The 27,190-nt window shown below is 31.7% G+C and overlaps 3 protein-coding genes and 1 long non-coding RNA gene across 8 annotated transcripts; 1 reads left to right on the top strand and 3 right to left on the bottom strand.

Moving 5' to 3' along the window:
• Positions 1 to 816: 816 nt before the first annotated feature.
• Positions 817 to 6,317, bottom strand: LOC110650320 (ADP-ribosylation factor 2). Of its 5 annotated transcripts, none has more exons than XM_058135185.1 (9): positions 6,031 to 6,317; positions 5,753 to 5,930; positions 5,555 to 5,662; positions 4,305 to 4,587; positions 2,885 to 4,030; positions 2,378 to 2,448; positions 2,085 to 2,204; positions 1,721 to 1,839; positions 817 to 1,248 (listed from the first exon to the last, which is right to left on the bottom strand). In XM_058135185.1, the coding sequence occupies exons 5-9, from the start codon at positions 3,030 to 3,032 to the stop codon at positions 1,158 to 1,160; spliced, it is 549 nt and encodes a 182-aa protein (XP_057991168.1). In that variant the 5' UTR covers positions 3,033 to 4,030; positions 4,305 to 4,587; positions 5,555 to 5,662; positions 5,753 to 5,930; positions 6,031 to 6,317; the 3' UTR covers positions 817 to 1,157. The 5 variants fall into 5 exon arrangements, with proteins under 5 accessions (XP_057991168.1, XP_057991166.1, XP_057991167.1 ...); XM_058135183.1 differs by having other exon boundaries at positions 5,753 to 5,916; XM_058135184.1 differs by having other exon boundaries at positions 5,555 to 5,646; positions 5,753 to 6,317.
• Positions 6,318 to 8,819: 2,502 nt separating this feature from the next.
• LOC110650318 (uncharacterized) lies at positions 8,820 to 11,286 on the top strand. The gene is made up of 3 exons (XR_009143248.1): positions 8,820 to 9,465; positions 9,536 to 9,876; positions 10,573 to 11,286. It is a non-coding gene; the product is annotated as an uncharacterized LOC110650318 (long non-coding RNA).
• A 223-nt stretch (positions 11,287 to 11,509) lies between these two features.
• On the bottom strand, positions 11,510 to 14,311 carry LOC110650319 (D-3-phosphoglycerate dehydrogenase 1, chloroplastic-like). Its single transcript, XM_058134560.1, has 4 exons — positions 13,724 to 14,311; positions 12,708 to 13,195; positions 12,530 to 12,625; positions 11,510 to 12,407 (listed from the first exon to the last, which is right to left on the bottom strand). Exons 1-4 carry the CDS (start codon positions 14,256 to 14,258, stop codon positions 11,736 to 11,738), a joined length of 1,791 nt encoding a protein of 596 aa, XP_057990543.1. The 5' UTR covers positions 14,259 to 14,311; the 3' UTR covers positions 11,510 to 11,735.
• A 10,818-nt stretch (positions 14,312 to 25,129) lies between these two features.
• On the bottom strand, positions 25,130 to 26,970 carry LOC110645032 (probable carbohydrate esterase At4g34215). Its single transcript, XM_021798031.2, has 2 exons — positions 26,340 to 26,970; positions 25,130 to 25,573 (listed from the first exon to the last, which is right to left on the bottom strand). The coding sequence occupies exons 1-2, from the start codon at positions 26,880 to 26,882 to the stop codon at positions 25,373 to 25,375; spliced, it is 744 nt and encodes a 247-aa protein (XP_021653723.2). The 5' UTR covers positions 26,883 to 26,970; the 3' UTR covers positions 25,130 to 25,372.
• Positions 26,971 to 27,190: the final 220 nt, after the last annotated feature.

Raw genomic sequence — 27,190 nt, 5'->3', positions numbered from 1 at the left:
CAATTATTTAAGTGTTGCTTCAGCATAGCCATGCATCATGAAATACATTTATATCAGGATGCAATGCATTAGAAACATGTGTTCTGTTGCATTGAGAATTGTTTATGATGTGAGGTACATCATGAATGATCCACTGACTCCCAAAAGGTATACGAGATTATGGTATGAAATGATATGTATGTTTCAGATCCAAAAGAGCAGGTGAGGACCCTACGAGGCCCCTAGCACATGATACAGGTCATGTTTAAAGAGGAAGTCCGAAGGAACTTCTTTATGAGCTAGGCACATTGGATATAGAAAGGGGTATATAAGCCGGACACATTGGATTATAGGGGAGTCATCGGTGACATAAATGCCATTTTTGCAAATATTTAATCATTGTTGCATTCATGTGAATGACACACTCCTGTGTATGTGATAAAAGGAATAGTAAAAATGTTTTGAGTAATTTATGCGTACTGAGCCTCCCAGCTCACCCCTCTAAACCAACACAGGTTTTGCAAGTAGTAGATGCACAAGAACCTAGGAGGACTTTGGCATGCTAAAAAGATCACTAATATAATAATTGTAGGTTCATAGATGTTCTCAATTTTGTATTATGTTGTCATAATTGTGTAAATCTATACAAGCATATGTCTATATATGTCTAAGTCTCATAACTACAAATATGTTATGTATTGTAGTTATGTAATATCGAAGTATGAGATAGTCTAGTGGATATATGTATGCATGTATGAAAGGTTAGTATGGGCATGCATATCAAATATATGTTAAAATGTGAATGTACTTGTCGGTAAGACTGTATGATTACATGAGTAAGTGAACTATTTTTCTTAGAATTGAATAGAAGAGCATAATAAACACATGAAGCATAAAATATGATCTTGTAGGCATGTTCAATAAGATGCACGATACATCAACAAAGCAGCATATACTCGATACATCAACAAATGAACAAAACTTCCTTCCCTCTGCTTAAGTCTCCTTACTCACAAACCCTCCAATGGTAGGACACTTGCAAATTTACAATTCCTATGAAATCATCAGACATCATATCTATTAGTGGGAATCATGCCACAGAATGATTCCCTTACAAAGAGTCATGCTATTCTAATTTCTTTACCTAAAATGGTTCATGGCCTCATAAGAAACCCACATCATGTTGCCTTGTTAGAGACATTGTTGGATAGCCAATCTAGACCCTCATAAAGTCCTTGTCCAAACTTGCTAGAAGAACTCTGGATGTACCTGCACAAAGTTTGTTCACAAAAACTACCTGTCAACTTTTTTTTGTTCACAAAAACTACCTGTCAACTTTTTTTTGCTTTTATGGTACATCAAAAACCTTTTGATGCAAAACTGGTCTCAAACAAAGCTAACTAAATGGCACAAGGATTTATATAGCTCACCCCAACTAGTTTCGGATTAAGGCTTTGATGTTGTTATTTTATGCATCAAAAACTTTTAAAAGAGAGGCATTGAACGCTTAACCTCTTGCATCACATGGCAGGCACAACTACCAGCCCATGGCACTAATAAAAAAATTAAAAGGAGCTTCTGCAAAAATTTTCAAGTTCAAGTAAGCACAAAGCCCAAGTTGTTATTTTGTTTTATTTTATTTCAAGAAGACGTTTGATACCATTAGCACAAGAGAACAGAAACTTGATGCGGTTGGCTCAGGAGTCGAACAGATAAAACATAGAGAAAGGCTGTTATTTACCAGCATCGTTGGCGAAGAGCATGGAGCCCAAGTTTATCAGCAACCTCATCAACACGCATAGCACCTAGAACATCCTGCTTGTTGGCAAATACAAGTAGTGTTGCATCCCTTAGCTCACTCTGTAAAAATAGAGATGAACAAGCAATTCTTAATACATTAGTAATTGAATCAAAAGCAACAGAAGCGCATGCCTGACTAGATTTACTGAAATTACAAAACATTTTTGAAGAATCTCAGAGAAAACGGTGATCTAGTTGTAAGGGTCTTCAATTTTCAAACATTGTTTTGCTTTATTATTTTCTTTGCCTTGTAGTGTAAGGCATTATTCAATATCAAGACAAGAACAAATGTAGAGATTACTAACATCACCTAAAATCCGATGCAGCTCATTGCGTGCTTCTGAGATTCTTTCTTTATCGCTGCTATCCACAACGAAGATTAGTCCCTCAACGTTCTTAAAGTAATGTTTCCATAAAGGCCTAATCTGTTTTGCATCAGATGGAAAAAAGTACATCTTAATTGCATATAACGGATCTTGCTTTGTATTCTCAAACCTGTTAGGCTGGCAGGTTTCCATATTTCCTTTAAATCAATTCAATTTTCCCAACAAATGCAAGTACAGACACATGAACAAGAAATTTATATAATGTTTAGTACCTTTTCTTGTCCTCCCGCATCCCAAACGCTGAAGCTTATGTTTTTGTAGTCCACAGTCTCCACGTTGAAACCTGTTCCATAATTAAACAAAATTCACAGTACATCATGAATCCAGTGATATGAATCATTGTGTCAAAGAAAAGGCCAGATATGCAGAGAAAACTAAATAGAGGAATGAGAAAAATGAAATTGAGCATGATCAACTAAGAACTCTTTGAAGTTTTATAGAACTGAATAAATAAAAAAGAAATAAGATAGTGCATATTGGATTGTTATACTTATATTAACTATTTTCATTTTCCTATTGGATTGCCAACAAGTTCTCAATTGATGAATTTGCGGCAATACGACAAGGTTTATACTTGGGAATATGCAGCAATGGAGAATTATGAGAGCTAGCTCATGATAAGAGACACAGAGAACGGAGACTTAAGACCCATTGAGAAATAACTCTGAAGCCATTTATAGTATCAAGAAGGCATTTGACAGTTTATTGAGGGTGGATACCAATTGTGGGAATGGTTGAAACCATTTCTCCTAGCTTCAGCTTGTATAAAATGGTTGTCTTCCCAGATGCATCTAGTCCCACCATCAAAATCCTTACTTTACTCTCTGAAAGAAACCGTTTCACAAGCCGGGATATGATTTTGCCCATAATACAATTAGTTAAACTCCAGAAAAAAAGCACTAATCATGGAAGAAAATGCAAAAAGAGAAAGCAATCTATCTGCAACTGAGGAATATATGTTCATGTTTATAGAAACCTGGAAGAAAGAATTCGATCAATATGAAAAGAATTCGATCAATATGAAAAGTGCAATTGAAAAAGAGTATGGCAAAGGAGATCTTCTTGTGCTTAAAGTGAATATCAGGTAATGCACTTTCACATGGAAAAAGCTAAGAGAATAAATTCTCAAGAAGTAAAGAATGATTTTTCTTTGTTTTGTTGATTTTTCTTTGTATTGTTCTTATTTCTTAGCAGTTACTGTCATTTCAAAGTAAACATCTATATCATGTTAGTGATAGATAGATACTTGAGATTATGTTCAATTGTTGCCTGGAATTGATCAATATATACTTTGCTTTATAAAAACAGAGAGAACCTTTATTCAGCACTGACAATAATGCTTTCTTTTCCAGCAAAGTTGTTCATTAAAAGATTATTGTCCTCATAACAGGTCCTATCTCAGATAACTTTGTCTAGTAACTTGATCTAATGAGATTCCAAAATAATCAAAATTAAAGCAGCAGTTGATTCTCAAAGCTAATCAAATGTCTTTTTCAAATCCTGCCTAAACAGATATTAAACCATTCCCAGAATCATGATATGACCTATAGAAGCATGTATTGAACTACACATCACAGTGAAAAAAGCACCACAGAAGGAAAGATGTCACATATATTATATTTTCTGTCACTTTACATTCTCAAGTGTTGCTCCAATCTTGGCTTAAAGACAAATTACAATTAGTGGTGAACAAAAATGCAACCTTAAAGATCTTTTGAATCACAACTTCACAAACACTGAACCACAACCTCAAGTATAGGATTATTTCTCAGAGTATGACTGGAAGATGAAAATAGCTGTCAAAACACCGACCAATCCTGTTACCGCCAATGCTACAGTAGGTAGCATGTTGAAAGCCCAAAATTCTGCAAAGACAAAATGACCATGGATTTGATAAGATATTGCTCATAAAGAAAAAATATTATGTGTAAATGCATAATGTATGTGATGTGAATGTGTAAGGGAAGAAAGAGAATACTATAGTAAGTTGCAGTGAAAATCAATGACACAGTAAACAACTATTTTTTAAAAGAAAAAAAAAAAGAAAAGAAATGTCACAATTGGAATTCAAAGTCAGTAAATTGTTAGCTCAGACATTGAAAATCATAGAGAAAACAACGGTAATTCTTAAAACCATACCTCCAGAAGACTCTTGCCTGTTGCTATTTCAACGCTGATAGCCACTGCAAAGCCAACCATAGCTAGCCATCCTAGCCATACATCCAAACTGTTGCCACCCTGGGTACTTTGCTCACATCTTATAGAAACTAATGTTGTTCTGCTTGCAGGCTTCCTCTGAAGAGTTCTTTGATATTACTCCAAGTGAAAACTAATATTAGTTTTCGTATGTAAAATCAATGAATCGCGTCTGACATTCCTTTAGTTGGCAATAATACAGAGGAAAAGATTTGGAACATCACTGCTGCAATTCAGAAGTACAATTGCAATTGATTTAAAAAAAATAATTTTCTGGCAAAACTTCTTGACAATCAATACACCAGGGAAGCGAGAAGAAAATCAACTTACATTCAGATGATATCTTACTGTTATGACTTACATTCAGATGCTAAATTTTGAATTGACCCGATAAATGAAGAACTACTTACCAAGCTCTATTTAAGTAAATGTTCAAAGAGCAAAGGTTGGATATGATAGTGATAGACATGAAGACTACTAGGTTCATTTAAGTAAATTTTCAGCTCCACTCTCCCGTTCCCCGCAGCCCCCCAACCCCCCACAATCTCTCCCTCTCCCCCTCCCCAACAACACCCCCCCCCCCCCCCCCCCCACCACAACAGTTCTTCTTCCCAAACCCCAGTTATCATAATTGAATTAACTAACCAATGACTCATACACAAAAAGAAGAGATTATAAAATGATTAGATTCAACCAAGTTGCAATTAATCCTAAAACAGAAAACAATAATCCAGAATGAACAATTGCTTTGGAAGCAGAATCAAGAATTAGTTACGTTAACAAAGCAGTATTAAAACCTATATAAGATGACAAACACAAGTAAAAACCACCTAGGTTCTAAATTCTAATTGCCGCTAAGGTGGTTATGCTCAACTTTTAACACCAAGTGTGCTACTAAAAGAGAAAAAAAGAAAAGTTCATTTTTACCCTCTTGCTCTTGACAATTAAACCCATTTTTATATATGTTGCGATAGGACACAAAAATGGAAGCTAAAAAATGTGAATTTCTTTTTGCATTATACTGTAATCATTTAATCTAATCAACTTCAACCACCCACGCATTAATTAACATGAAGCATTGCATCTAAGAAGCAGTAACAACAATTTAAAAGCACTGCATAATTGAAGAATGATAGTTCTTCATGTAATCAATGATAAAGAAGATGCAAAGAATAGATGATGAAGTATCTTACAAAGAGGAGAGCCTGTGGCAAAGGTGGTCCCACTTTTAAGAACAAAACCTGAAGTGGGTAATAGAGAAATGGCATGGCTTCTTGTTGTAGAGCTAATAGCACAAACATCTAAAACATGATTTAAAGCTTGAAATAAAATCCATGAAATCACAAAACCTGTACAAGACAGAGAGAAGGAGAAAGAGAGAGACAGAGTACCGCGGATGGAGAGGGAAAGCGAAGCTCAGAGTTGAGCTGCTGCCATGTTCTGTGGTATGGTTGAAGGCTAGAGAAATTTTTGTGGCACTGCTCTTTCTTGAACGGAATTAATTTTCTGTTATGTTTATCTCTCCTCAGTAACATTTGAAGACGGCCAGACATCTCTGAGATAGGAAAACTATCCTTTCATTTTTTTAATATAATTTAAACATTTTTAATAAGCAGAAAAATATATGTGTCTTAGTTCAAATTAAACATTATAAGCGCAGCAAATATACTTAGATCATCTTTGGTAATGAAGTAATCAATGTCCCAAACGCCGCCTTCACCCGTCCTAGTCTGAGACTCACTACCAACTCTTCCTCGTTCCTAAATTAGTTAAACAGTGCCCGTAACAAGGGCAAAACAAGAGAGATCCGAAAGCTTTCTTGCGAATCCGACTCGCTTAACCCGACCGATTTCAATACCACAAAGACCTCTCACCGCCGATTGACCTAGCACCTCTTGGACGATTCTTCCCTACCGGTCTTGGTCTTTGCAACTTCTAGATAAAATTCCCAACTAATTTTAAACATTCAAAAATTAAATAATTAATTTTATCAAATTGTATGCACTAAATAATACTTTATTATTTTTATTCTGTAAAATTAAGAAAAAAATAAAAACAAAAAAAAGAATTATTAATAAACAAAATAATTTTTTTTGTTCTTTAATTTTCACATTTTTATTAACTGAATTCCTAATTTTTTTATCTGGTCAAATTGAGTTATTAAACTTTTCATTCTTTTAATATTAATCTCTTAAATTTTTATTATTTTTTACTTTAAATTTTTTCTATCAGAATTAACACCATTATTAGAGGAAATTAACCTTAATGCCTCAAAGTTTATTACTTCCTTCATCTATAGATAATAATAGTCACATTTAAAATTTTTATGTTAATTAAAAAATTAATTAAATAATTTTATTTTCATAAAAAAACTACTAATAATTTATTTAATTATCTTTTATTAATTTTAAAAAATTATATAAATATTTATGATATTTTATAAAAATAAAGAATAAATATTTATGATTTCTATCAGATGTTTGGCATATATTAAACTTATTATAGAATATCATATAAGTGTGTTGTGTTGTATTGATGGCTTGTGGCCCAAAATTTTGATCATTTGTGCTGATATTATTTGGTTGGTAACAAGTGAGGTTATGGAAAATTCCAATAGGGAAGACAGTTTGAACGACTGAATACAACTCCCAAAAGATTCAATTGATTGTAGGGTAAACTCCTAAAATGAACCTTTATTTAAGGACTGAATTTTTTTATAAGAGAGGATTGTTGATGAGGTTATCCATATATCCTTTAAAAAGATTTCTTGTGAGAAATTATTTGCTATGGTCCATTTCTTTTTCCTTTTATTCTCTTGTTTGTTCCATTCAATGTAATGTTGAAAAGAATGACAAAGCATTCCTGTCCCTCCTATATATGGGAATCATGTTCCCTTTTGACAAAAATTAGATCACAAAATTACAAAACTGTACAGATATATGTTTCACTTTTCCTGCTCAATCACAATGCAAGCATGCATGCATGCATGTATGTGTATTACTCTTGTCATTTTGTTTGTCCTTGTTTCACCCGAGAAGTTTAGTGTTCTATTTGACTTCTCTTTGATGTTTTTAGGACTACTGTGTCATCCTTGTTGTTCTTGCATTTTCTTTATCAATGGTATTTGACCAGTGATTTTGGGATGTTGCAGGTTGGGTCTGTGAAATTTTTCCTTAGTGCAATCCTTGACATCTACCATTGTCATGGTTTCTTTGTAAAGGAAACTAGTACCTCCATCAGAATACTGCAAATATGCACTACAAAACTGTACAAAATTTTCTCCCAAGACTCTCAAACATTGCATGATGTTTTTCACTCGTCTTAAATTCCCAAGCTCATGTAACAAGCATCGCCTGTTGAAACATTACTGTGCATTGCATGAATTGGGTAGTTTGCTAATTGTTTTCATGATTTTTACAATCTTCAGAAAATTTGAATTTCTTTTTGAAATGGTTAGGATTATATTTACATGAAAATTTATCAAAAAATGTTAGGAATTTTGGGTTGATGTTAGTTGACAAGGGATCCATGCTTCCAATGATCCTTCAAAATTCCTTTGGATATTTAGGTTTCTTTAATCTTCCCTCCGCTAATTTTCTTAACCTTGCCTTAAGCTTTTAAATTTCTTTACTACTCAAATTACATGAGCTAATGGATGAATAATTATTTTTGTTAGGAGTAGGCTACTGTAGAAAGAAATTGTAGAATTAACCATTAAATTAATTGGTAGTTTGTATGCAAAGTATTTGAGGCAATGAAACATTTTGTGTTTCCTTGATATTTCTGGTTGTTGAAGTTAGTGCTGATCTTATCAGAGTCACAGTTGCAATTATGAAAGGAACTTCCTTTATATATATATAATCCTTTGTTTCCCAACAAGAACTAAGAAGAAACAAGTACAAATTCTCCAAATTCTAGGACATGTTGTTGTGATTGCAGATGGCAGGTGGTGCATGGACTCATGGTCAGCGATCCATGTTGCCAACAATGAAGGTATTTTTCATCATTCTGAAAAAAGCATACTGGCGTTTTGTATTTAACTTGATTTGAATATTGGGCGGTGCTCCTACTTTTGTTGGCCTCAATTTAAGCCCATTTTTGGTCTCATTCCCACCCGATGTGGGACTCTGCTCCCCATCTTCCAAGAAACAGCATGTTTACCTCTTCTTCGTAAAATGCATGATTTGTATTTACTTAGGTACTTTTCAGTTTAAACATAAATGAATTGGTTTTTGATTCTGCTCTCTGCAAGTGCTTTCTGAAGAATTTTCATTTGGCTATAAAGCAAATGCAATAATGAGAAGTATACTTGGTTAATATATAAATTTCACTTCGCATGATAAAAGCATAAGGCAAATATTTTTAGTTTTGATAAGAACTTTTTTTTGTGCTTTTTGCAAACTTTTTTTTATCAAACAAAATTGCTTTTTTTTATCATTTTAAATAGTGAATTAACAACTTTGCAAACTAACCAAATAGTATCTTATTTTATAGTGTGCAGTTGAACCAAGTGGAGATAGGTTTGAAGTGCATCACACCAAGAATTCACATTAAATTTACTTCACAACGAGATAGGAATCCTTGGGAGATGCAATCAAAATAAGTAGATAAGGATTGCTATTTTCCGATTGTCTACCCCGGAATGTATGTGTCAACATGCCTTGCATTGAAGACTTTGTAGTTTTTTATTGGCCATGTTCTGATACTAAATGGTTTAGTTAATTGAACTTCATACAGAGAGGTATGGCACTCAGATTTTGGTTTTGAACTCTTCTGTGGCAATGTTGATTCCTCAACAAGGAATTATAAATCATGTCCTTAACTAATGAGAGCAGTTTATTGCTAATATATTTCAGGGGTGGAGAAGCATTTGAATTTTAGATAATTGCTTACAGAATCAATTTATGCTTTATCAGTTTAAAGCTTGAAAATTTGAAAGGCAAATTCTTTAGTTGTAAAAATTTATTGTATCTGTGGAAATTTGACTCCTCCCTCGTACCAGATGAGGAAGTTCTCAATTCCACGTTCTTTTTCGCTTGCAGGGTTTGCTAGTACCTTCGGCTGTTTCTCTAGCCGTTCCACTGGCTCTTATGTCCCTCACTAGGTACTCTTCTTGCATTTCCAAATTGAAATAAGGGATGAAAGCATTGAAAAGTTTTAGTTTAAATTCACAGATGAGGTCTTAGGTGCTTATCTTCTCTCATGCGGTGAAGTTGGAAAGGAACAGGAATCCCATAATGTTTTGGCATCTGAACGGATGGCTCCTCGTGGACATCTTGTCTTTTCTGTGGCCATTGGTGCTTTGATTTTTGTTCCAGTGTTCAAGGCCCTAACTGGATTGCCTCCATATATGGGCATGCTTCTTGGGCTTGGAGTTCTTTGGATTGTTACAGATGCTATTCCTCTTGGTGAATCAGAAAGGCAAAGGTTAAAACTTAGAAGTACCACAGGCTTTATATGGGATTGACACTCAAGGAGCCCTTTTTTTCCTTGGAATCCTTTTGTCAGTTAGCAGGTATAGACATAAATACTACGTGAAGTTATTCAGAATTTTGCGGCAAAGGAGTCTATGTATGGGTCTTTGAGTTTTGATTAAGGTTTCTAGGTTTTCTCAGCATCAACATTTATTCCATGCCCTGCATCGGTGGAGTCCCTAGACTATCAATCCTCAAGGCATTGATCCTCCACCTTACTTTTGCCAATGGTTAACTCTGGGTTGTATGTTTGTGCATATGAACTGATTTTTCCTTCTTGATCAAATGCTGGTCGGTATGGAAAATAAGCTGCATGGAAAACCTTGTATGTTGAGCTGAGGTCATTTGTTGGCCTTTTTATGTATAGATCATGGCATCCCAATGTCCCATCTCTCTGCAACTTTTAAGGATCATGGCTTGGTCACTGTCAAACTCTTTGGCCCAGTTTGATTATTGGAATAACTTGAAATAACTCCCTATCCCCATGACTGCTGCCACTAAGTTCTGTTTTCAACCTCATTTCTCTCTCTTTTTCTTTCTCTTTCAATATATGGTAGGCAGCTTTTTTTTATGCTTTAGTTTGAGTACGTAAGCTGTTGATGTGTACATATAAATAAGGTAGGAGGGACTACTACTTGCATCATCTGTCAAGCTAATGTAGCATTCTACTGTTCCTTCCATCTTCATTTATCAATTTATTATGAGATAATAATAATAATAAACTGTACTATTGTCAGGAAATGAAGTTGTTGGTCTTTAATTCTCTTTAGCAAATTCAAATTATTTGTCTCTTTCCTAGCCTGGAGGCAGCGAGGCTTCTTCGTAATTGGCAAATTACCTTGATGCCATATTCCACATGTCGAACTCATTGCAAGTGCAGTAGGGGTTGGATCAGCGATTATAGACAATGTTCCACTAGTTGCAGCAACAATGGGAATATATGATCTCACATCTTTTCCCCAGGATTCTGAGTTTTGGCAGTTAGTCGCGTACTGTGCTGGTGCTGGTGGTTCCATGCTAGTTATTGCCTATTGGGTCTGCTGCTGGGGTAGCATTTATGGGGATGGAGAAGGTGGACTTCTTCTGGTACTTCCGGAAGGTATATTCTGCCATAAATGATATTTCATCAACATGCCATCTTTAAGTAAAAGAAGTTGTTCTCTTTCCAGGAGAGTGGTTTTGCTTTTATTGGCTAAGCTGCTGGTATTGCTGCTTACTTAGCAATTCATAACCTCAACATTTCCCTACCCACAACACTAGCCGAGGTTCCATTCCTTTCGGGTTCATAAATTATGGTGCTGAGGATTCGATGTTTTACCGCGTCCAAGCAAGGATGCAGCCATCCACACAAGACTAATCTAGCAACAAATGAGAGTGGCAGAAATGCTGGGTGATGTAGAAATAGCGCTGACAAATATATAAAATTGAATTGAACATTGATTAGATAACATGCTCTTAAACAATAACATTTTGTCAACTTTGATGAGGATAAAAGTTCAGAAACATTCTTTTTTTTCCTCCTCTCCAGAAAGGAGTGTGTACTGCTGAATACCAGAAATTGGATTGTTCCCTGCAAGTGTAGCATTTTTTTCACATTTTGCTTGTCCCATTAATAATTGAGATTAACTAACATAAACTTGAAAAATCGTAAAGGTAAGGAAAATTGTAAAGGTGTTACATACAAAAGAAAGCCAATTTCATATTCAAGAACAAGCTAAAAGAAAATATGAATTAAAGATATATGGTACCTAAGTACACACTTATCTAAAAGATGGATTATTCTTTCCCTTTCCAAAAACTACCACAACACTCGAATCAAAATGGGGCACTACAATGAAGTAATGATATACCCATCCCCGAAAGAAGTAAAACTACAAAAATAATAAGTGGTGATGCCACACTACAACTTGAGGAAGACAAACTCTTCAATTGCTGGGATTTCTCCAATCCTTTTCAAAGTTTCTTTTTTGGGTTGCTCATCAACTCCAATTGCCATAACAGCTTGCTTTCGTGGAGCAATCCTTCCAACACTCATGAAGCTGATATTCACATTCTCCTCTCCCAATACGCTTCCCACCTTACCGATCATTCCAGGCTGATCTACCTGTCGGCAAAGTATAAGGCTACCTTCCAAGCTTACATCCACCTCAAAAGATCCAACCTTAGTCAAATGGGGAATTCCATCCTTCACTTGTCCTTCAACCTTAATCTCACCAGTCTCCGATATGGCACTCGCAAATTTTGATTCAACATTGGCAATTTGAACCTGGATAAAGTCAAGTGGACTCTCAGGTGAACCATCCAGAGTTATGCGTTCTTCAGTTATCCTTAATCCTCTCTGTTTAGCTGTGAAGTCAGCATTAACCAAGTTCACAAAAACACTGGATATGGGCTCAATGAGACCCTTGGTAATCATAGCCCGAAGCAGCCTTGTGTCAAGGTCATCAGGAGCTCTAGGAGAGCCATAAGTCACTTTCACACTTTTCACACCACTTCCTCCCGCTACTAGCTGGACAGCCAACCTCCCAAGTTTTTCAGCAAGCATAACATATGGTTTCAGCTCTGTTAGAACCTGCAACAGAGGAATAACAAGAACAAGGTAAATGATACATTCATCACTATCATCCCATCCCCATAAGCAGAAAACTTGACACTGAAGCAAATAAAAGATGACAAAGAGGTTTGAAATGATACCTCAGCAGGCACCATTGGTGCATTGACTGCAGTAGCAGCAAGTTCGCCTTTTAAGGCTCCAACAACAGCTTCAGCTATCTCAATAGCCACCCCTTCCTGTGCATCAAACCAAAAGTTTTCACATCATAGCAATGGAAAGAAAGGAGCAGGAGAAACTGAATCTTATCAATAAACTTACCTGTGCTTCCACCGTACTAGCACCAAGATGGGGAGTTACAGTCACCTTCTCATGCTGCACCAAATTGCCGTCTTTTGGAGGGGGCTCCTCCGTGAAAACATCAAGGGCTGCCTGAGCAACAATTCCAGCATCTATTGCCTTCACCAAAGCTTCTTCATCAATCACTCCTCCTCGAGCAACATTTACAATTCTAACTCCTTTCTTCATCTTTGCAAAAGTTTCATCATTAAGCATCTTGGAAGTAGTAGGGGTAAGAGGCATGTGCAAGGAGATGAAATCTGCAGTTGCTAATGCTTCTTCAAAGCTCACAAGATCTACACCAATAGCACGAGCTCGGTCTGCTGGGGCATACGGATCATGGGCAATCACATGCATGCCGAGACCCTTAGCACGCCGGGCGACTTCCGATCCAACCTTTCCAAAACCCATCACAGCCAGTGTTTTCCCAACAAGTGACACACCCACATATTTGTTCCTTTGCCACTTTCCTAAATCACTCAAAATACACAAATTTAGTGCTTCTGCAGTCCAGACAACAACTAAAGCCTGTTTGCCAATAGAAAAAGCTTACACCATAAAGGAAAACATATAGCAAATAATCAGGAAAATTGCATCCACAACATAACTATACACTTCATACGTAACTATATACTTCATACGGTCTTATGATAGAATAAATTTCTAATCCGAAGTCGGAATTTTCTTCTACACCTCCTATTATAAACCCTTCTGAATCCCAAACGTCTATTGACTCCCAGATCTGACAAGTACCGAGCACTGTATTATGTCGTATTCGTTGCAGAACTTTACCCACTTCTCAAAATTTTAAAAATTAATAGAAGATGATTCATACATCTCATTAGAGTTCCGAAATTTTCTCTCCAAACCAAACAATTTAACCCAAATCAGATACAGAAATCATTTCTTAAGCAAAAGCTTCAATACCAACAAAAGAAAATTCCCAAAAGGAACCAGATCATCATTTCAACAAAAGAACCATAAAGACTATCATTTACCAGCCTTTACAGACGCATCAGCTTGAGCAACATTCCTCGCCATGGCAGCCAAGAGCGAGATCCCATGCTCCGCAGCCGCAACGGTATTGGCAGTGGGCGCATTAACGACCAAGCAGCCATGCTCCGTCGCAGCAGCCAGATCCACATTATCAATTCCCACACCAGCTCTTCCAACAACTTTCAATCTCCCACCAGAAGATTCAAACACCTCGCGATTCACTTTCGTCCCACTCCTTACAATTAGAGCATCGCAAAGCGAGATCTTGGTGCAGAGCTCCTCAGGTGAGAGATTATAAGAGCAGTCCACGTTTGCAAATTCTTTTAGGAGTTTTAGGCCCGCTTCCCCGAGCTTCTCGGCCACCAGCACAGTCGGCTTAGCGTCGAGGTTGGCGGAGAGTACTATGAAGCGGGATTTAAGGCGGGGCTGGCGGACTGTGAGGGAAAAGGCAGAAAGTTTGTTGTTAGAAGAAATAGAGAGGGAGGACAGTTTGTGGCTAAGGGATGTAGTGCGGAGGTTGGTGGCGGAGGTGGCCATATCGGTGGTGGCGGCGGAAGAAGAGGTTGGTAAGGATGGAGGGAGGAAGAGATCTGAGCGGGATTTATATTGGCGGGGGGTTTGGTAAGGGTTTTAGGGGCGCGTGAGAAATGTGCGATTGGGTAAGGACATTTCATTTTTAATTCAATTATTATTATTTATAAAATTTATTTAATTTTATATATTTTAATTAATAATATGTAAAACAATTTCTTATAAATAATTTATATTTTCAAATTTAATAATTTTAAAAAATATTAAATTTTATTTTATTTTATTTAAAATAAAGTGTATAAAATTTTATAAATATTATTATAAAAAATATATATTATATTTAATTAAATATTTATATAAATAAATTTAGATAACAAATATTTAATATATAAAATTTAAATTTAAATTAAACTTACTATGAGAATTATTTCTCAAATCTAAACTCATTTTAAATATGACCATATATTATCAAATTCATTTTATTAGAATTTAATCAGATTAAATATTAATAAAAATATGACATAGCTAACTTTTTTATTTAGCAAACTAAAATTCGAATCTCACTCTCCAATCTCCTATTAGGAAAAAGAATATAAAGTCTAAACATTGCTTTTAATTAATCCTTTAGTTTCAAATGAAATTATAATCTTTTATGTTTTTTAAAATTTTGTGAAATAATTTATTTTCAAATGGAATTAAAAATATATTAAGTAATGAACTTCAAATTAGATTATTTATATCATTTAATCATTAAAAATTAAATTTCTATGTTGTGTTGTGTTTTGAAAATGAAAATAAAGAAAAAATGAAAAATCAATATACCAAAAAAAAGGAAGTTAATTTTAAAAAAAAAGTTTTGTATGGAAAATGGTAAAAAAAAAAAATCCAAAATCTAAATACTCAATCCCAATCATTAGTAATGACACATTACCTTGTGTTATTGCTTATTATTTATAAATTATATTCTAAGTTTGTATTAGAGTTTAAAGTGACTGAACACCAAATTCAGAGCTATATTGGAGAAGTAAAAAATTGTAAGAATTAATTGAATTTTTATTTGATAAATTTTCACCTTTAAAATTATATTTGTTAAAATTAAATTTTTTAAAAAATTTTATTAATTAAAAATAAAATACAAAATTAAAATACAAATCAATATATTATATTATTATATAAATAAAATTAAATATTTATATAAAAATAATATAAAGGATTTAATAAATCTGATAGTATTGACAAAGTATATAGGTTGACACTAATAAAAGTTGTATGCTTCATTCTTCGACTCTATAATTTTTTTATGAACCAGTCAGAGATCATTGTAAAACATTTTTCTCTAAAAAAAATCAACAATAAAGAAAAAAAAAACCTTATCAACAAAAAGGAATAATTCCGTTAAATGAGAGATACAATAGAGCCCTACTAAAAGAGTAGTATATACACGAGATTTATCAACAATGACAAATTTAAAGATTTATTCACTAAAGTCCTATTAACAATGAGTTATAGAGAGATATGTCTAGAATCTGCTCCAAATAGACATAAATCAAAGAGTTATTAGAAATGAAAAATCAGAAAATGAAGGGAAGATATTGCCACAAGTGAAAGCCCTAATCGGTGGCCATCCAAATATAAAATCAAAAGGAGAACAAGTAGGAGAAAATTTGAGAAAAATGAAAGGATTGAGGAAGGATTTATAGTGAGAAAGCAAAGAAAAAAATTAAATTTCTTTAACTTAAGGTATAATAATCTTATCAATGGCTTCTAATTTAGTGGTACTAAAGAAGTTTTTAGGATTTTTGAGATATTAAATTTAAATCTCAATTGAAATCAAATTAATTAAAAATATAATAATTTTAAAATTATAAAAATTATATAAAAAGTGAAATATTTTTATAAAAATTTTAATTTATTTAATAAAAAGATTATTAAAATTCAAGACATCTCTACTTAAGATGAAATAATTTTTTTTAATAAATCAAGATAAAAAAAATATTATTTTATTTTTAAAATTTTGAACAATAGAAGTGAAATAAATTATTATATCAATTCAAATTAAAAATTATTAATTAGCTTTAAAAAAATATTCATTTATTTATAAAAATATAAAAATCACATTGATTTATAAATTGCTTCACATATATGTGAATGCAAAAACTAAAGCCATTATGTGGATAAAGGAATATGTGGATAAACAAATGGGATATTCTTTAATTTATGGAAGCGCTTCTTCACTCTTTTAGGTCTTTAATCTTTACAAAGTTGTAGCACACGTGTCAAATAGCACGTGAGGATCAGTCATGCACTAGGCAATATATAATTTTTTTTTTTTTTTTTAATTGCAAGTCTATTGCAGTAAAGTCTAAAGTGTAGCAGACAAAAAGTCTAAGGTCTAATTACAAAGAAAGCTCAACCCATAATGCATCAACCTATAGCTTAGAACCCAATTCAGTCAAACCCTAACCCTGAAAATTTAGGGACTTGAAATAAGAAACCTCACCCTTATGTAGCATCATCGATAACGAGATTCTCTAAAACGAATCGTTAGAGACTAGAGGGAGAGTTTCTTCTGTCAAAGTCTTGTTAACGCTTACATAACCTTTTAAAGATAATAAAGAAACTCACTAACTTTAAAAAAGCATCTCTACTGGTAAAACCGCCAAACTCAGAACTAGATTAAAACAAAAATTAATTTAACCAATTCGTTTCAGATTCAAATGAGTTACATAAGTACAATTCTATATATTATATAATTAATTAATTATATTAATCTTTTAAAAATTAAAAAAAAATCATCTGTATTATAATAAAATTAATGACTTAATTTTTATATTTTTAAAAAATATTAATTGACCCCTATATTTTGATTTTGCTATACATTTTCATTACTTTGATTTATTTTTTTTTTAAACTTTTGCTACTAATAATAAATATTTTCATTTTTTATTTTTTTATCATTATAAATATTATTGCATCTGAATTTTTACTATTATTAATATTTTTATCTCTCATTAAGCATCTTTTAGTGTCTTGTCTAATGGTTAAATTGATCAAAAATTGATAAATAAATTAAATAATTAACGAAATTAAATATGAGAGATTAAATAATATATTTTTTAAAATACAAACACCTAATTATTTATTTTAGCTTAATTAAAAAACAAATAGTGATTTACGCTAAAAATTATTTGTATGATTAATTTTTAATATAAAAATCTGAAACTAATAAGAATTTATCTAATTATACTTATATTTTCATTCCATCAATCAAATTAAAAGTCAAAAACCATGAGAATTAAGCTATTGTTATTGACTTTCAATCAAAGCACGATATGATAAAATTAGGGCTTTCTTCATAATTAATAATAGATAATTATATTCCACTTGTATTATATTTCATCATTAAAATAACCAAATGCCAATTCAAGTGGGTTAAAATTAGTTTTTATTTTGCAAATTATTTGAAGTGTCATATATTAATTAATGAAATATTACAGTTGAAATAAATTTTCAAAAATCATTTATTAATAATATAAAATTTAAACTATAACATCAATAATTAAATGCAAGGGTTAAATTAAATACAGTAAAAATCAATTATAATTATGAATAAAACTTTAAATTACTAAAATCTTATAGGTTTAAAAAATTAATTTTAAAATTACAAGAATTAAAGTATTTATTTAAAAAAAATAAGAGATTTAGTAAATGGGTTTTTATGTCTTTTGTATAATTAGCTTGACAATTTGAACTTTCATAATTTTGAAAACGGCCCTAATAAGTTTTGATATATCGTAATTTATTTTTTTAAATTATTATTTAATTTTTTATTTTAATTTAAAAAATATATTATTTAATTATTATATTTAGTTTTTATTAAATTATCTAGTCTCTCAATTAATTTATTCTTAGTCAATAAATTTTAATACAAATCAAATTACTATTTAGTCATTCTTTTTTCTTTTTTATGAAATCACCTGGTATCCGAAGCTTATTAACTCGATTAATTCAGATTCATACCAGGCAGCCCACAAAAGGAGCTAAAGCATTCCTTTCAAAGTTTTAAAGACACTCTGTACCAGGATTCGAATTGAATCTTTGCTATCTCATTTAACCTCTTAGATGTTTTATTTAGTCTTTTTATTTTACTGAAAGTAATTTTTTAGTTCTTATATTTAAAAAAAAAATTATTATTTAATCATTCTATTTTAATAAAATTAATTTTTAATTCTCATATTTAAAATATATATTTTTAGATGAAAAATATAATTTTTATTACATAGAGGTTACATCGAAATTTATTTTTTTTAAATTATTTAAATATTTTTATTAATTTTACTGGACATTATTTTTAATTTTTTTAAAGTAAGTTTTGATTTATCATCATTTAAATTATTTTTAAAATATGAGGTTTAAAATTAAATTGAATAGTAATATAGCATTGATGATCCACGCTCTCAAAATCGCGTGGAGGTTTGAGATCATGGATTTTCAAAATCCAGAGGAAGATTCTAAATATTACTATAATTTAATAAGCAAGTGGGAGTGAATTGCAGTGGGACCGACAAGACTGTGATTTGGTAGGTGAGTTTGACTTTTGTAAGACAAATTTTGCTTGGTTTTCTCTTGGGCCAGTGGAAAAGGTATCTGGCGAGTAGGTGACCTATTTGATTCGCTCTTCTTTTATAATGCATAGAATGTAAATTCGATTTCGATTCGTTCATATAAAATATAATTATTTTATTTTAAAAAATAAAATAATTTTATATAAATTTATAATTTATTTTATAAAATTTTTATAAAATATTTTTGTATAAAATAAATAATTATGAAAATTTTATTAATTTAATGAAAAAATGTCTTCATTTAAAAAACACATATAATATTCTTAAACTTGTTCTTATAATTTTTTTTTATCAAACATAACTTATCTCTTAAATTTCTTTAAAAAATATTATATATACTTTTTTAATTTAAAGAAACTTTATTTTTTATTAAATTAATAAAATTTTTGTAATTAACTCACTTATAAAAAAATTCATTTAAAAAAAATTAATAAAGTGAGTAATAAATTTATGTAAAATTATTTTATTTTTTATAATAAAATAATTATATTTTACATAAAATTAAATAATTAAAAAATTGTCTTTTGGTTTCATATAAAGTGAAATTAATAATATTTAAATTAAATATTTATATTAAAAATTATATAAATTAATTAAAAATATATAATAAATATATAAATAATTTAAATTTTACCCTTTCATTTATCTACAACAACAGTGAGAGAATCTGCAAATCAGGGTGCCATGTAAAAACAAAATAAAATGATGGCTCACTGCCGCACGAAGAAAGTGGGAGCGCACTATCTAGGAATAGTAGCGCATCGAATACCATGTCTTATTAAAAATAAAATTAAATCATATTTAAAATATATTTAAATTTAAAAAATAATATTTTATTAAATTTAAATTTTAAATATTTACTACTTAAACTCGTTTAAATAAATAAATAAATATAAATAGATTTTTATAATAATATTTATAAATTTTAAATTATTATATTTAAATAATTAAGTAAATTATTAATTTTTTTAAATATTAATTATTTATAATTTTTTAAATAAATTGATAATTAAAATATATAAAATTAAAAATATTCAAGTAGCATTTGGTTCTTGATAGTTAAGATGTATACAAATAATTTAATTAGGATGAATTTTAATCGGATTTGAAACAAATTTAAATATTAGAGTTATGAATTTAGTTTGGATTCAAATAGAATTACTTTTTTAAGTAAGAGTGTAAATAAATTGAGTTAAGCCAAATTTTAATTTATTTAGACTTAGCTCATTAGTATTGATTCAAACTCAAACTCAAATTGAGTTTTAACATTAAATCTTAAGTTTAACTCATTTAAAATATATTAAATTTTAATTTGATTCATTTTAAGTTTGTGTATTATATTAACAAGTTAAGCTTGAATTCGACTTGTGTTAAATTCAATAAACTTATTGGAACGAACTAAACACGAGCTCAATGAGCTTAAACTTGAGTTTGAAAGCCGAACTTTTATTATACTTGTTCTAACTGAATTATTTTCTTCCATAATCATTAATAATAGAAAATAATAAGAAAAAATAATTTGTAACATATTATAATTAATTTTAAAATAACATAAATTACAATAATACCATAATTCATATAAAATTAACTATTATGTATTGTTTTAATTCAAAACTATTAGTTTTGAATTAAACCTACGTAATTTTAAAATTACACTATAAATCTTATGTATTTTATAATTAAATTTATTATTTTATTTTTTAATTTTATTCTAATAAAATACATGAATTAATTATTTAAATAATATAAGTTAAAATTATTTACTATTTGTAACACCCCAAAATTTTAATTTTTATGAGCATTTTTTATATTTTAATCTTATTTAAATTTTAGGAATTTTTTTAAGATTTTTCGGATTTTAAAAATCGGGTTCGATTTTCCGAAAATATAAACTTTGATGAATTTTAAAAATTTATTTAAAAACCACGTGGCAAAACTAAAAATATATTTGGAGTCTACGTATTTTTCTGAGTTTTCTGAAATTTTTTTGGAATTTTTGGACATCGTTTTCGGTCCCGAGGCAGAGTAAAAAAATTCAAAATTCTGAATTTCGAATCGAACCGGCCGAATCGAACCGAACCGGATCGGACCGATCGAATCGGACCGGTCTTCTTCCCTTTTTCTTCCTCCCGCGCGCGACGTTCCCTCTCCCTTTTCTCTCTCTTTTCTCTCTCCTCCCCTCCCCTGCCGCCGGCCAGCCGCCTCCCCTGCGTCCCCACCTCGCCGGCGCCGCCGCCCCAAACGGCCGGAAACGCGGGCGAACGCCCCTCCCCTGCGCACGCGGCGTTTCGGCTTCTCCGGCCAAAATCCGGCCGATCCGGCCACCAATTGGACCTGGTCTTGTGTCTAAAATCATCTACTCGGCGAGAGCTTTCCATAGACACTAAGAACGCCGAAATCCATCGAGCGGTTTGTTCAATTTTTGCTCGGGAAGTTTTTAGCCCATTTCGATTTTTGGGCTAGATTTCTCGAAAACCGTGAATCCCACGAGAAAACCGAGGCTACCAGCACGCTCCACTCGTCGAGAGCTTCGCAACGATATAAATTTTGAATTTTTCCGACACCGTTTTTCGGTGGGTCCCACGGAACTTCGCAGTGTTTTTCCGAGCATTAAATGAGCTTAGAAAATTCTGAAAAATTTATGTACTAACCCCCGTGTTATGGGCTTCGTGTAGGTATCCTCAATTCGCGGAAATTCGACAGTTGACCGGGTCTGTGAATTTTCGGCCAGACAGACCCGTTACCGGAAAAGTCTCCGAATTGGACCGAGGTCTTGGCTTACCCCCCATTGTCAGACGTCCCGAGTGCGTCCCCGAAGTCGGAATCGGCAAAGGTAAACCCGAATCTTGCTTTTTCGTAATTTTCTAGTGCTTAAATAGGATTAAAAATCCATAAAATAATCGTGGTAGCTTAGAAAATTACGATTCTTTTTGCAATAGCTTAGTAATATTTCTAAGGACCGAGGGGCAGAGTTTTATAATTTTTAGAGCTTATTTGAGCAGTTTTTGCAAAAATGATCAATTATAAGGACTAAATTGAAATTTTACATATTGTGATGGATGATTGATTTGGTGGGCCTAGGAGGGGCTGTGTGATGTGATTGAGTTGTGGACATATGGATTGTGAATATAGAAGTGTGTTTTGAGCCCTTTTGCAGGTTGGGTAGGTCCTAGGTATAGGGGAGACTCTACCGGATTTTCGGCACGACTTAGGACGTATTGGTCTTTTTCTTTGTTTGTATTGAGTCAAATTTATTAAATGATTGTAATAAAATTGTCAGGTGAGCCGGGACAGCCTTCTTCCTCCGCCCAGCCGCCACAGTGATTGTCGTCAAGTCTGTGAGTAGAATATTAATTTTAATTGTAATTTCGATATTATTATATGTTCAAGCATGCCCATGCATCACTTATATGCATATATTTATGTAGTTAAACTCTAGGCACGATTAATGTTGCATTCATAACTGTTGATGTGCCATGGATGTTGTTGTGGTAATTTGGAGCAGCAGCGTGCGCGTTGGCGTGCGTGTGATGTGGTGTGGACTATGGATAGGACGGGTAGTCACGGCTTGAGTAATTCGGGACCGATCCTTCGAGGGGTAGTCACGCTTGAGTAATTCGCTGGGACCCTCGATTTGGTTATTAAGTGGAAGTCCGAGCTTGAGTAATTCGCTGGCACCAGGTTGGATTTAAGAGAGCTGTATAGGGGATCAGCTCCCATATGTTATGATTGATACTACAGGGTGTGTGAGTGCTCCAAATTACCTTTTTGATGTTATGATGTGAAAATGTTGTTGATGTTGCATTTCACTCTACATGGTGTATTAGTTTTAGATAGTTATAGAGATTATGGTTAAAATTGATATTTTACTCTCTGAGTCGAACGCTCACTCCTGTTCAAAAATTTTTACAGGCCACAGGAGGATATTTTTTTTGAGATTAACCTGCTTTCTCCCTCGCAGGTCAATTATTACTGTTTGTATAAACTTGTTAAATCTTAGAATTTCCGCATGTGTTAGAAATGTTTATTTGATTTGGGTCTGTAAACTAAATTATTATTTTGGGACCTGTAAACTTAATATGCTATGCATGTTTGATGGATTGGATGAGGGAGCTGAGCTCCCATTTATTTTTATGTTGATGAGTATGTGGAGGGTGAGCTGAGCTCCCCAAATGACTATATATTGTGTTTACAGGTTGGGTGAGTCAAAAACTCCCCGTTGGAAAGTCCATTTTTATGGCCGGACTCTGTCCGTTTGTTTTCTTGAAATTGGGCCCAAATGGGCCTTAGAATTGGGTAAATGAACAGTTAGGCTTACTACGGGCATCGGGGGCTTTAGGCTGGCCCAGGTCCTAGTACCGGTCTGGCCCATAGGTTGGGTCGTGACACTATTATATTATAAAATTTAAACTATTTACTAAAATAATAATGTGTGATAAAAATTACCAATTAAAATAGCAATTTTATGCCTGACACGTCAAGTATCAAGTTTAGATTAAATATGCTAAAAACATTATCTTAATTGGTGATTTCAAGAGCAACGTTAATGACTTGTCATATTAATTGACCAACTCAGTTTATGTATACTAAAAACACCATCTAAGTTAGTGATTTCAAGAGTAATACTATTGTAACAATGTAAAAGACAGACTGTAGGAGATGTTGAGAATTTATTCTCTCTACTCATGCATGCCCTAATGCAAATAGTGCCTATGGCTTGCTGGCTTTAAAAGCCAGTTGTAAATACATAAAAATTAGGACATACAAAATTTTAATTATTGATACATAAAATTATAAATACAAAATTCTAATTAGAATGTATGCATTATGTTTATTAAATTGTCGCATATAAATTTACATTATGTGAAAAATTCTCCATTAATTTAAAATGGAGTAATAATTCCTCATTAAGATAAAATTGTCATATTTTATAAAATAAAAGTTATAATATTATAAATAAGTTTAAAGCACAATAAAAAAAATTACACTCATAATAAAAATATAAATAAAAAGGTTGTTTCAATACTCCTACATTTAATTTTTTAAAAAAAAATTGATATAATATATCACTAAATTATCACAAAAAAGTAAAATATATATCAATTGTAATTTACTTTTAACTAATTATTCAACATAATAATTTATTTTTAACTAATTATCACATCTTACATACATACCATTAAATTTATCACTTAATTTAATATATACATTAATGAAATTATCAAAAATAAAATATTAAACAATATATCTCAATAATAATCAAAATAATAATTTAAATAGAAATAAGATAAAATAATATAATTGCACGACAATAAAATCCTTGCATGAGATTATCCCATGTTATATGATACAGATGACAAAAAATATATACAAAAGAATTTTCTTTATTATGTAAATTTAGTTTTATGTGATAAAAATTACACAATAAGAGAGCTATTCTATTATATAAAATGTATAAATTTAGATAAGTAAAACAAAATAAACACAATAATCACTGCATTGATTAATATATTGTCTTCAATATACGCTCAATAAATAATTACATTAATAATACACAAATTACATTGTGAAATTAATGACGACTCACAACAAAAGTTAATGGAGAATTTAGAAATATTTGTATATATATATATATACTCATAATTACACCTGCTTCTTTATTTACAATTTTATATTAATTTCTCATATAATATAATATTATCACAATAATAATAATTAGCTAATTATTAAATGAAAATATAATTTATTTAATTTTATTAATGTGAAATAAATTATTCATAACAATTTTAATTTATAAAATTAAACCCTCAACAATAATTGTCTTTCTATATTTGTGCATATTTCTCGAAGAGATACTGTAAATTTAAAAAAAAAAAAAAAAAAAACTCAATACGTAATACACATCAAAATGTACTCGAATCATTTTATAAAGTCTCTCTGTGGCATAACTTGAAGACAGTAGAAGAGAGAAGAGAATAAGGAGAGAGAAGAGGAATAGCCTAGTTTAGTCATTTTCAAAACATTTAGAGCACATTCAACTACAAGTGAAACCATTTGCGACTTTTTTTAACAAGTCACTGCTAGCAATGCGAATTTGTATTTAATAGTTATTAATTTTAATTAGGTGTTCAATAGATTAATTTCAAATAATATGAGTGTAAGTATATATTTGCCATGATTTTAACAGCGGTCCATTTTTATCGATTTGTATGCACGTGTGTTCAATTAAAAAAAAAAAAAAAAACCTTCATAACACAAATACAAAACCCATAACCATCATAATCATATTACAACCCATAATGAAAAGCAGATACCTGTAGGGTTGAACAAGCAAGGGAGGCAACAAAAGCATAACATAAATGAGGAGAGAATGGAGAAAGAAGAAAAAGATACATATAAAAAGAGAAATCAAAGACCAAGAATGAGCAAACAACACAAAAACACACCAGAAAGGGGAGAAAATAGATTCATACTTGCTTTGAAGTGAAGAAAAGATTATGATGATGCAAAATGCTTGAGGTAGACTTCAGCCAGCATTTGGCCCAACTTAACTTGAGATTCAGTTGTTAGGTGGAGATTATCTTGTTTGAGTTGCAATCCCTTGGCATCTACACATACCACATTTGGTATATTAATCCTTAATTGTGCCTCTCTCACTTTCTCCAGGTACTTCGCATCTCCTGATGCAATTGCTACCTGCATTTCATTGCATTTTCCAACTTTATTTATTTACTTACCATAACAAAGGGAAATTTACAATTTAATCCCTAAAATTTTCTTTATATTACATTTCAATCATTAAATTTTAAAAAATTAATTATTTAATCCTTAGATTTTGTACTATATTACACCTTCATTTCTGCATTTTAAAAAATAAATTATTTACTCCATTTAATTTTAATATATAAAACAATTTAATCCCTGTAATTTTAGTGTTTATAACAATTTCATCCCATTGACAGAAAAAAGGACTAAAATTGTGATATAGTATAAAATTTAGAGATTAAATAATTAATTTCTAAAAATTTGAAGACTCAAGTGTAATATAAGACAAAACTCAGAAATCAAAATTATAAATTTCCCTGTGACAAATGATTAACATTTCCCCTTAAAATTTAAATAAAATGATCAATGTTCTAAGCAATAATCAAAATTATTCAACCCCTTTTGTTTATTGTCATGATATTTAAAAATTCTACATTTTATTCTCATATTAAAACCTAAATCAGTATTCCATAAACCATCACTAAATAACATTACATTTCAGTTTAATTTAACTGAAATTGCTACTTCTTCCTAATTTTTTTATTAATTTTTAATATTAAATAATTAAATGCAAAATAATTTATATTTACTATATAAAAATAAATATTTTAAAATTTTGAAATATTTATTTCTCTTCTATACAAATAAAAATTGAAAAAAAAAAAACATTTTATTACTTGAATTTTCATAAGCTAACCTGAACGATTGGAAGAGAAGGCAAAGCCAGATCCTCTCTCACATTCTCAATTAGCTTCTCCATGTTCCCCTGGTACGCCTCAGCATCATGCTCAGTAGACGTGTCGCTCTCTCCTTGGTACCACAACAAACACTTGATCTCTCCACCTTCCTTCACGCTCTCCTTCGCCCGTTTCACCATTGTCTCATACAGCTCCTCCCCACGAGCCCATTCCTTAATCGCTGTCCCACCTACGGCGCACGGCACCAGACCCATCACCCCGACGCCGCACTCTCTGACGGCGTTGGCGAATGACATCCCGGGCCCCACTCCGCAAACTTTTTTAGCGTCGATGTCGGCATGGAGAGGTTCATGGGCTTCAACCCAGTGAAGATTGGCACTTAATCGGAAGATGTCTGGGTGGGGGTGGCATTCCGGCGGGACGACATGGTCCCAGTGCTGGTGGTGCTCATGGGGATGTCTAATTACGCCGCCGCGACCAGCCATGTTGCTCTGCCCAGATAAGATGAAAATTTGGTTGGGTTTTGGGGAAATTTGTTCCATTTTCTGGAGACAGTTAGATGGGTTGTTGGGTCATAAGGAGGAGGCAGGGAACTATTGGCTTGAAGATGAAAGAAATGTTAGGTATATAGTGATGTATTTAATTGCCTACATATTTTATCAATTTTGTTAATAAAATATGGAGAGGTTTTAAGAAAAAAAAAAAGGACATTACTATTAAGAAAATTATATTTTTAAATATATTAATTAAAAAGTATTAAAAAATAATTTAAAATTAAATTTAATAAATTTTAATAATAAAAATATTAAAATAATAAAATAATTTTTTAAATTAATTTTTTTAATAACAT

This window comes from Hevea brasiliensis, chromosome 14 (genome assembly GCF_030052815.1).
Source record: "Hevea brasiliensis isolate MT/VB/25A 57/8 chromosome 14, ASM3005281v1, whole genome shotgun sequence".
In the NCBI taxonomy this organism is placed as follows: domain Eukaryota; kingdom Viridiplantae; phylum Streptophyta; class Magnoliopsida; order Malpighiales; family Euphorbiaceae; genus Hevea; species Hevea brasiliensis.
Note: the sequence above shows the minus strand (reverse complement) of the source record. Positions and strands in the feature narration are given on the sequence as shown.